The sequence below is a fragment of the Onychostruthus taczanowskii genome, unplaced genomic scaffold, assembly GCF_017590055.1.
Source record: "Onychostruthus taczanowskii isolate IOZ18803 unplaced genomic scaffold, ASM1759005v1 scaffold134, whole genome shotgun sequence".
NCBI lineage: Eukaryota > Metazoa > Chordata > Aves > Passeriformes > Passeridae > Onychostruthus > Onychostruthus taczanowskii.
The window spans coordinates 645,392-656,969 of record NW_024498507.1 but is presented as its reverse complement, the minus strand read 5'-3'; the positions used below and the strand labels follow the sequence as shown (position 1 = coordinate 656,969).

At 40.7% G+C, this 11,578-nt stretch overlaps 1 protein-coding gene across 2 annotated transcripts; it reads left to right on the top strand.

Annotated features, from left to right (window-relative positions):
• The first annotated feature begins 6 nt into the window (after positions 1 to 6).
• RMI1 (RecQ mediated genome instability 1) lies at positions 7 to 5,310 on the top strand. 2 transcript variants are annotated; one of them, XM_041397010.1, is made up of 2 exons: positions 7 to 141; positions 2,503 to 5,310. In XM_041397010.1, exon 2 carries the CDS (start codon positions 2,531 to 2,533, stop codon positions 4,412 to 4,414), a length of 1,884 nt encoding a protein of 627 aa, XP_041252944.1. In that variant the 5' UTR covers positions 7 to 141; positions 2,503 to 2,530; the 3' UTR covers positions 4,415 to 5,310. The 2 variants fall into 2 exon arrangements, with proteins under 2 accessions (XP_041252944.1, XP_041252945.1); XM_041397011.1 differs by having other exon boundaries at positions 50 to 179.
• Positions 5,311 to 11,578: the final 6,268 nt, after the last annotated feature.

Sequence of the window (11,578 nt, the reverse complement as noted above, 5' to 3'; positions counted from 1 at the left end):
CTCTCGCGATGATTGGGCACGCGCCTCCCATTGGCTGGTGGGTGCTCGCGGCGGTTTTGCGGAGCGCGGGCTCGGGCGCTGCCCGCTCCCTCAGGCCGGCGGGAGCCGGGGCCGCCCCGCCGCGACCGCTTGTCCGCCCCGGTGAGTTGGAGCTCTCGGCCCCTCCGAGGGGCTGCGAGGTGCGGCTGTCCTCATTCGAATCTTCCTCCTCCCCCCGCTTCTGCTTCCCTTCCTCACCCCTTTCACCTCCTCTGTTGAAAGCTGGCGCTTTATTTGGGTTAACTAGGCGGTATCTTCCGAGTAGTGGATCTTTTGGCGGGAGAGCTGGAGGCAGGGTGTTCTTTTGTTGGCTCTAAAGACCATAATGCCAAAAACATTAAATAAAACAGCAGAACCCGCTCCTGGGGTTTCTTAAATATTCTTAGTGTAGGTTTTGTTTTCGTTGTGTTCTGTAGAGAGATTGAGCTACTCGGTCGCCCTTTCTAAGCGATTGAACATGATCCATGCACAGTTAGGGAACCTGGTATCTTCAATGTTTGTAGTAGTGACATGGATGGAGGAGTTGACTGCACCATTAGCAGGTGTGCTAGCGATACCAGATTGGGAGGTGCTGCTAACTTTCTCGATGGAGAAGAGCCTTGCAGAGGGATCTGATATAGATTGGAGCACTGGGTAATTATCAGTGGCATGAAATTAAACAGGAACAAATCCAGCTTCTGCCCCTGGGATACAGTAAAGCTGGGCACAAGTATAAGCTGGGAGAGGAGTGTGTGTAGGGCAGCCCTGCAAAATGGATCTGGGGGTGCTGGTCGGCAGCAGCTCAGGGTGAGCCAGCACTGCGTGCCCGGGCAGCCAGGAGGGCAAACCCATCCCGGGGTGCATCAGACACAGCATCACCAGCTGTGATTGGGATCATCCTGCTGCATTCAGCCCTGGTGCGGCCTCACCCTGAGCCCTGTGTGCAGTGCTGGGCCCCGCACTCTGAGAAGGGCGGGCAGGTCCTGGAATGGCCCAGAGGAGGACAGCAGAGCTGGTGGAAGGGCTGGAAGGCACATCCTGTGAGGAGCGGCTGAGGGCTCTGGGTTTGCCTGGTTTGGAGAGAAGGAGGCTCAGGAGTGACCTCATTGCTTGTACAGCTCCCTGGGGAGCAGACCTGCAGAGGGAGTGCTGGTGTGTTCCTGGCATCCAACAACAGGAGATGTGGGAATGGTTCAAAGCTGTTTCAGGGAAGGTTCAGTCTTGACAATAGGAATAATTTCTTTACCAAGGACAGTAAAGTTGGTGAAAGGCCTGGAGAGTAGGTGGTGTTAGGAGTCATTGAGAGACCAGGAGTGGAGAAAAGGAGGTTCAGGGGAGATGTTATTGCTCTCCACATCTACATGAAAGGAAATTTTTCTAAGGTGGTGGTCAGTCTCTGAAACAGACCTCAAGGTGTACCACGGGAAGTTCAGGTTGGACATCAGGAATTTTTCACAGAAAGGGTGTTTAAGCAATGAACAGGCTGCCCAGGGAGATAATGGAGTTACTATGCCTGAAATTGTTCAAGAAGTGATTGAACATGGCACTTGCTACTGCGATCTAGTTGGAATGGTGGTGGTGTTCAGTCAGAGGTTGAACTTAATGGTCTTGAAAGTCTTTTCCAATCTGAATGATTCTAGTTCTAAGAGCATGATCAAACACTGAAACAGGCTTCCTGTAGAGGTGGCTGATGCCCTAAACCGGTTAGTTTTTGAGATGCATCTGGATGATATCCTTAGTAACATGCTTTTACTTTAGGTCAGCCCTGAATTTGTCAGGTGGTTGGACTAAATGATCATTGAGAGTCCCTTCCAACTGAAATACTTTGTTCTACTCTGTTTATGCAGAACCACATCCTAAGCTAACGAGCAGTTAATTAGCTAGTGATGTCCTTGAAATGATAGCTGCCAAGCCTTGGTACTGTTGCAGCCAAGTCCTGCTCTGGGTCTCTAGATAACAATGTTTCAAAGCCTGCTTTCTGTTGTCGGGTGCAAAGCTTTCAGTCACTCCTCTCATATAGGTGTTGATAGACCTCAGCTTGGTTCTATAGATCTTCTGTTCGTAACAGTGCTGATGAAGTGGGAGGGTAACATCTCAGGTCAATTTCTAAAGTAAACTGTGTTAACAGAAAGAAAACCATAAAAAAGAGGAAATATATTTTAAAACCTGCTCTTACAGTTTTGTTTTTTTTTGAACATTCAATCTATAAGAAAAGGGCTTCAATTATATGTTTCTAATTTAATCAACAGAAAAGAAGTGTGCTTGCTTGTATAAATCTCCATACTTTTCTTATATTTTGTACATAACTTTTATACTGATAAACCTTTTATGCTGATTGAAATGTTAAATGTTGGAAATGCCTGTGAATTTCATTGTCTGTAGAAGTGCTTTTAATTTAATTTTTTATGCAATATAAGCATGAAACTTTAAATAATATCAGTTTTTGTCAGAAGATTAAATATGTCTTTTTGAATTCCATTTTAGGGAATTCAGTCTCTTACCATAAAAGAAAATGTCTACATCTAGCATTGTAGCAAGAGTGGAAACATGGCTTTCATCCACATGGCACATTAAAGTTCCTTTAACATGGCTGGAAGCATGTATTAATTGGATCCAGGAAGAAAACAGTGGTAGTAATTTAAGTCAAGCTCAGATTAACAAGCAGGTATTTGAGCAATGGCTTCTTACCGATCTGAGAGACTTGGAATATCCCATTTTGCCTAACTGCATCTTAGATACTCCCAAGGGGGAGTTATCAGGCTTCTTCTCCATTCAGATTGATTCACTGGTGGATGTTAGCCAGCCAGCATATTCTCAGTTGCAGAAGCTAAGAGGGAAAAGCACTGTAAATGAAGAAGTGACAGCCAGTACTCAGACATTTCAGAAGCCTTGGGAAGCAAAGCCTACTCGAATGCTGATGCTACAGTTAACAGATGGCATACATCAAATTCAGGGCATGGAGTATCAACCAGTGCCTGTTCTCTGCAGCAATCTTCCTCCTGGAACAAAAATCACTGTACAGGGCAATATTGCATATCGTCTTGGAGTTCTTCTGCTTAAACCAGAAAATGTGAAACTGTTGGGGGGTGAAGTTGATGCTCTTCTTGAGGATTATTGTCAGGAAAGAGTCCTTGCTAGGTTAATTGGAGAAGCTGAAAACCCTAATTTTGTTGGACAAGCTGGACATGAACAGATGTTTTCAAGACCTGTAGATGAGTTAGAACAAACTCTTGGCCCTTCCGATGAAGAGCTTTTAGCCAGCCTCGATGAAAATAATGAATTTACTTTAAATAACAGAATGTCTTTAGAAAGTGGATACTGTAGTAGAAGCAACAATTTTAATACAGCCTCAGTTTCACTGACTGCACATAGTGGAAATGTTTTGCTACAAAGATCTGGAAGTCCTTTGCCTCACTCAGATGAACAAGTTTCACCTCCCAGAGAATACGCTGATGGCTTTTTAAATGACTTTCCTTTAGAAGATGACTTGCTTCTGGAAGAAGAGATGCAAAGAGAGATGGAAGAAGTGCCACCAGTGGAGATGAACAGAAACATAGATTTATTTCCTGGCAGACTTCCACATATATCTAGAAGCTCCTGCAATTCATCTTTAAATGGCACTGGTGAAGAAGACAATGTGAATGAAAGAGATAAGCCCGGGGAAACTATCAGCAAGGAAAAGAGCATGAGAAGAACAATATTTGATGAAGATGGAAATAGCATTAGTAACTTTTTGCCGCACAAGGGCTTACATCAGACCTGCAGTTCATCAGCTTTCTCTTTGGAAACTCCTCCTGAAGAGGGGCAGAATTATACAGACCTACATGAGAGCAAATGTAAACACCAACTCAGTTCTGACAGCAGGGTATTAAATGATGATCCTGTGTTTTCCTTAAAAGTGGATCCAGAAGGAGATCAGCAAAGACGTGATTCACAGATCTTTCCTTGCAAGGCAGTAGAGGCACCTTTAGATTTAGATTCTCCACCTTTCACATATATTTCCCTTCTCCTTGCAAAAAAACCAGAAACTGTTACAATTCTGAAAGTTAAATGTTTTATTGTCACTCTCACTGGAAACCTGACAAAAAGCAATGGATCCTGGGGTATAAAGGCTAAAATTTCTGATGGCTCTGCTTATCTTGAAGTTGATTTTGCTGATGATATTCTAACAAGTTTAATTGGCTTTTCTGTGCCCGAAATTAATAAGCTGAAAAAGGATCCTGCTTTACGTCTAAAACTTAAGGATGGTTTAGAGAAATGTCAAAAACAGCTGATAGATCTTTGTTGTTTGATGACTATTGAGTTTAATCCATTTCAGTCTAAAGCTACTGTTTTAATTCTCCAGGATGCTGATGCTAGGCATCTAGAACAATTGAAGAAACGTTTGAATAAATAATATATGCAAATTTACAGACTACAGATTAGGAAACATTTAAGTCAGATTTCCCTTGAAGAGCTCTTGAAAGTTAAACTTCAAGTTAAGTGGTGTGTCTTTTATCAGGAATTATAATGTAAAAATGAGACAAGGAGATGACTTGTTGGAGCAAAACTGGGCAAATTGTTTCTTATGGTGACAGAATTGGAATAAGATTTTGAATATTTGTATCTTGACTTTTTCATTCTGCAAAATCCTGCATGTTCTAAATTGGTAATCCTCAGTAGCAGAATTAGTCAGGAAATGTATAACAATGGACAAACCATTTTGTTATTTTACTTTTTCAGGTACTTACCTGATCTTTAAAAGAAAGGTGCAGGAGACTCTCAGTTTTTTCTTGGAGAAAATCAGTTGAATAAATTTAAATCAAATACAGTCCCTTCTGTCTATGCCAATCTGAAGACTGAAATCTATATTCACTGTGCAAGAACCTAAAGTATAGAGAAATGAAAGATTGTCTTCTAAATATTCAGATGTGAGGAAAAAAAATCCAATCCTATACAAAAAGGAAATTTAAAAACCCACTGTATTTTTTATAAATAACTTAAAAGAAAGCCAAGTGTTTTAAAGTGTTTATTAGCATAAAATTATCATAACATATGGAGATTCTATTTTTTTTTTTTTTTTGTCACATTAGTGTTAATCATTGCTAGTAGTTTTGAAACCAGAGGCAACTCACTCATTAACTCTTATGGTTACTAGACTAACCTTTTTACAGTGTAGTCAAATATTTTCACTGCACACATGTTGTATAGTATACTTATTGCTGGTCTTAATTTTGATTTTTTTAAATTTCTGCTTCTAATAAATTAAAGTTTTCATTTAAATTTTGGTGGATGCTGCTTAGTCACTTTGAAAGAAAAATAAATATTTTGTTGAGTGTATGGAATATGAGAAATTATTTGATTAAGTTTTTTGTTCTTTTTGCTTCTTCCCATCCTTTCTCCTTCACTTGTTTTCTGGTTTGTTTTGTTTTGGGTTTTTTGTTTGTTTGTTTTTTCCTTTGGTTGATTGGTTTGAGTTGGGTTGTTTCCCTGTAGATTCTGAAGAATTAATCTTATGACAGGAATAGAGGAACCAGTGACAGGAGCAGTCTGTGCAGTGCTGGTAGTGTTTGCAAAGAATGTAAAATTGGTGGCTGGGAGAGGGATTTTTTTTTTTTCAATTGACCTGTCATTATCTTTTTTCAAAGCCTTTTCTTTCTCTTTCTCTAATGTCTGTTAGGCCATTGAGATTTGCTGTGACAGATTGTCACAGTAAGTATAGCCAAATTGAGAACCATGGTTGAAGACTCCAAGGAAAACTAGAGGTAATTTGCAAGTAAGGTAAAAATGGAGCATGGGACATCTTGGGGGTTTTTATGCTTGAGGTGTAAGGGGGTTTAGGCTTTACTTTTGTAAACAGAAACATCACTGTGTCCCTTTCTTTCGTTGCCCCTCCCACTCTGAATAGAACCTAAGGAAATTATAACCTCATAACCCACCTCTGTGTTTATTTTCTGAGGATTTTGGGAGCAGTACATTGTTTAAAACTGTAACAGCGAAAGCTTTTGCCTGTCTGGAACATACATTACTGGATCTTGAGTTACAGTTTCAGAAAAAATTGCTTGTTAGTAGGAAACTGACAGAGTTTCATTTCATGTAAACCTTGTAGAAGTTAATAGAGCTGTCTGTAATCCTTCAGTACTGTTTTATGGAAATAGTTCTCCTGTAATGAGTTAGGAAACTTCCTCTGAAGTTTTTGCTTTAGCATGTAAGAGGATAGGAGTCTTCAGACTTCAAATGGAACAAATAATCCGCAGATTTTATTCTGCTTGTGCAAAGCAAGGGTCATGGTATTCAAACTGCAGAATCAAGTGTTGTGTTTGGTTTAGATGATGAAGTCACACCTGCCCTCTTTTTTTGCATTTGCTTTAATATTTAGCCATCTCTGCTACAATAATTGCATGTACCTTCTGTTCGCCTTCTCCCTCCCCTACCTTCCCACCTTAAACTCAATGTAACTTGTCTGATATTTTCTTCTCCCCCTCCCCCATTGTCCTTGACTTCGTTTTCAACATATGCTCTCTGGAAAGCCACTGTTATGCCTGTGGTCCAGTGCAAGCAAGAAGATCTCAATAAAGCTGTTTACAGCATGACTCTTTGCAGATATTTCAATGCAATTTTCTGGTGTATAAGGTTTCCAGATCTGTGTTCAAGCTTTTAGAATTAGTGAGAAATAGTGCATAGCTTTTCCAACAGGAAAAGGAATTAATTACTTGTATTGAGAAAGCAGGCTTATTTAATAGCTGATGTCAAACAGAAAATGGTTTGTGTGGTTATGCGTAGCAGTCATTGCCGTATCCACTTTGTTTGCTCTCAGAATCAACCTTTCTCTTAACATTCATAATGATTTGGTGCTGTGTGTATGTATGGTGTGCATATTTTGCCTCACTGTACCTGGCAGTGGTGTGTGTCAGAGCCCTTCAGATAACCACTGTTCTTACAGGCTGAATTCACAGCACAGGTTGCCACCTCGGCAGAGGTATGGCCACATTTCTGTAGAGTGCAACAGCACTCTTGTAGCAGCTGCTCTCACAAGTCACATGTAGCCTTCTGGCAGAAGGCAGCCTTTGCACTTTCTGTCATCTCTTGTCTACAGTATGTGACCAACTAACTTCTTCTTGTTATCTTTGTTTCAGGTGCTAAGCAGCCTTCTACACTTGCAGTGTATGTGACTGCAGTTTCAGGGTCTGTATTGTTCAAGAATGTTTTCCTTTTAATGGTGAAAATAAGCTCCTTTTTTAGCTGAAAAAAAAACAGTCACAGGTCACAGTGAAAACTTCCAATTAATTGTGTCAGTATATGAAACCTACAATATTCTCACACAGGGACATGGATGTTACCCTGTTAACAATGAAAGTCAGTTCTTGCCTTACGGTTATTCAAGAAAATGAAAACAATGAATGTGCTATGGCAGTATCAGGTACCTGCATCAGAATATCCTTTAAAAGCTCTGTCACTAAGTCAAGCTAGTAGAAAACAGAAGGCTCTCAGAAACTTTGCTGTGCCCTAGTTCTTTTCAAGGTATTCACTCAAACTGTAGAACAAGACCATGGCTAGTCCAAGAAATATGGCAGGTTTTCAAATAGGGGAGGCTGGAAAAAGTAGCTTAAGAACTACTCTAATCCTACTGGATATTAGTTTGGCCACAAATATGTATGTCATTATAACCCAGCAACCTCTTTCTTGTTTGAATGCAGGCAGTGCTCTCAGGAAGCAACAGCTAGTTGAGATAATGTATTTTCAAAGTAAGAGTGAAGAATGTTAAGGGGTTTCCTAAAAGATGTTCTGGACTGATCAGTAATGCAAGTTCACAGTAGAAGAATTATGTATTTCAGGTCATATCAAAAGCAGAAATTTTCATGGTAACGGAACATGATTAGATGGAACCGTAAACATAACATTTGGTTCTAAATATAAATCTGTTTCTTGATGTCTTGCTGTAATAATGTCAGACATTACTGTTTTGAACAAAAAGGTAATAACTTTAAGCTTTTTGCTATAGGGAGGAAAGAACGATTTATAGTACAATGTTTCTGAATTATCCTTGGCAAGGAAAATGAAATGTATTTATCTGAGAGGGAAAGGCAGAAAGGACTTTAAAATGTAAGTAACACCTCTCATTTCAGATACAGTTCTCCAGTGTTATGCTCCTAGAAGGAACAGAATACCAATAGTAATAACAGTAAATGAGAGGATAAAGGTAAACTGACATTGCAACTGGTGAATTTCACAGAAGAGTTTGTAAGTTTCTTACAAATCAGCTGCTCATCTAAATGTATATGTATGACAGACTTTTGTACAGTCTGTCACTTTTACTCTTTTACTTAAGGACTTCTTTCTTTATTGTACTGGGTTTTCTAACACGGTGAAATTGCAGTGTGTGGCTGTTAGAATTTGTCCAGCTTCTGATTCTTTTCCTAAGGCTAAAAAACCTGGCTCTTTTATCCCTTCCAGGAAATGGCAAGTGTTCCATCTCCCTGACCACCTTGGCAGGGTCTGCTGGTCACCTGCTTCACAGTCAGCAGTGTTCTTGTGCTAGGGAATGCAAAATAGGACACAACACTGCACATGCAGCCTCACAAGCGCAGAAGGCAGCTTTCTGTCTGGTATCTGCTTGCTAGCTCTGATAGTTATTGCCACTGCAAGGTGTAACTACATTTCTCTTCACAGAAAAGCAAGGTACAACTTCCCAATAATATTTCTGAGACTCACATTCTCTGAACCTCAGAGAAAGGAAAAACAATTCTTATCTCATTTGCTGCACCTGTGTTGTGCCAAAGTAGCGTGCAATATGGAGATTGTTTACCTAAAAGTGATGGTGTTTTGTTTCCTTGGCCTATCAGGGCCACGCGTGTGTCAGGACTGTTGGCTGACAGTCACAAGATGTCACGAGATGTTGTGCAGTTGAGTGCTTGGCAGATTCAGTTTAGATGTAATGTAATATAGTGCAGAATAATACAGTATAATAAAGTAATTAATTAGCCTTCTGATATCCATGGAGGTCCTCCTCATCATTCCTTCCGGACATTGGGCAAAAATATCACCAGGTCACACAGCTGACTTCTGTTAAGCTGCACACAAGTGCGCATGGCTTTTACTGTAAAGCTCCTTAACCATCTGTTTCCCAAACCATAATGTTGCATCGAGTTATTTCTGCAAGGATGAAGTAATTTGCATTTGTCTTTGTGGAACTTATATTTCTACAAGTCCACGTGTCCAACCTGTGCCATACTAGTTCTCATTGCTTTCTTTTCTTGCCCCTCCCTTCCGTATATGGAAGCTTCTCTAGCACTTTCCCCTTACCTACGCAATCAGACACCTCTTTCTAGAGGGAATTAGATTGGGCAGACATGACTTGACATTGCAGGCTTGACATTGTGCTGACTGTTTCAAACTACCATCACCTTCATGTGCTAGATATGGATTCAGAGAGGATTTGCTCTAACTGCTGAGACTGAGGTCAGACTGTCAAGTTGGTAATTCCCTGGATCCTCCTCCTGGAACATGGGTGTGGCACTTGCCTTTTACCACTCATTAGGTACTGCTGTAACCTTTCCAGTGTCATCAAGAATGTTCTTATAGCACACAGCCAGCACTCTCTCTGGTCCCATGGGCAGTTGTATGTGTTTGCAGGGTAAAGTAGTCTGTTGCCACCAGGAGGTGCTGATACATATGATTTCAGTAAGAAAGACACTCTGACTCTAAAATACCATTTAAAACACTAGTTATTGGTGATGAGGACAGACAGGGAAGACCGAGGTGGTCAAAGAATCCGAATTTATTGTAGAGTACAACTGCTTATATAGTATTTTAGGAAGACTAGTAATGTTTTACTACAATGATTGGGTTAAAAATAATATAAACAAACTTATGCATTTTAAACATCTCTTGCTTGCAGAAGTCTGATGTAATTTACTTTTTTTTGGTAAATCTGTCTGATTTGATCTTCTTGCAATCTTGATATAATTCTCAAAGTTCTGTTTGCTCTTGCCAAGGCATCCTGTTATCAAGTTTCTTATGCTAACCAGGTCCAAAGTCCATCATCTGCCTTGTGTCCCAATATCCCAATAACAAGTTATTAGAACTAACACTTTCAGATAAAGGCGAGGCCATGCAGGTGGCATAAGCTCTGGTACAAGAGCTTTGTCAAGACAAACAGCTGCCTGCTGGCTCCTTCAACACTGTGCTGCCCGAGCTTATCCCACCAGCACGAGATTTACACAGCCCAATACAGCCTGAAGGCCACACTGGCTGTGCAGAGCACAGACCTTGCCTGCTCAGGTTAGCCATGGCATGATGTGGGTCACTGAGCACTCAACACCTTCTGGTCAGCATCACCACATTCCCTGTCCCATTACTTGCAGTAAGTTGTAATACCTTTCTACAGATACTGTTAGTAGGCTTGGGAAAGCTAGTAGGCTTCTTGTCATCTGCTCATGGATCACCTGCTTCTTCCAGTATCTGTGTTACCACTGTAAGCTGTAAGTTATTTAGGCTGTATCACAGGTTTCATACTGTAATACAAGTCACAATTAATGCTAGCTTTAAAATAGTTTTACTGTAGTGGCACTGCAGATCCTGGAAGAACATTTTTAGGTAGATGATACTACTTAAAAAGTCATGGTAACATATAGATTACTGCTTTTCACTGCAAGTGAATACCAAAACATCTTTTACATTATTTTCATGGACAAAACTAACATTGATTTCAGCAAAGTTCAGTTAATATAAAAAAGGGCAAAATGCGGGCTTCACAAATACCATCTGAATTGGTAATACAACATAAACCAGAGAGATGAGGTGAGTTGGGTGAACTGAGATATTCATAGAAGGAGTAACAGATAAGAGGCCTTTCAGAATAAGGGTATTTCCCTGTGTACCAGGGGAGCTGTCACAGAGTCATTGTGATAAAGAAGATTTGCCTCAATTCTGTGGGTATTCAAAAAGTAGTAGGAATTCCAATCCAATTGACTGAGAGAGAACATCTAATCTTCAGGCCCGTTGAGCACCTTTATGGTAGGTGGAGATTGGAGCTGGGAGACATTCCATACTTAATGCTTCTTAGTAGCTAAATGAGCATCTCCCTGCACACTGACTTAGATTTTTTAGCTTAATTCCTTGTATAAACTTCAGAGATATCCAATACAGTAAATTTAGCTGGTATGACCAGCTAAGTCAACATGTTAAACAACTTTGACAACATAATTTGACATGTTAAACAACTTTTTGTTTGCACACTTGGTAGGTTGGAATTTTCTTCTAGGATGAGAATAGTCTTTTCTATAGGGGGTTAAAAAAAGCTCTACAGAGAGACTGGAGAGACTCAATCAATGGGCTAAGGACAGCTTCATGAGGCTCAATAAGGCAAAGTGCTGGGTTCTGCACTTGGGTCACAACCACCCCATGCAGTGCTCCGGGCTGGGGGAGGAGTGGCGGGAGAGCTGTTCAGCAGAAGGGGACTTGGGGGTGCTGGTTGAAGCCAGCTCAATGTAAGCCAACAGTGTGCCCAGGTGGCCAAGAAGCCCTATGGCATCCTGGCCTGTATCAAGAATAGTGGAGCCTGCAGGACCAGGGCAGTGAT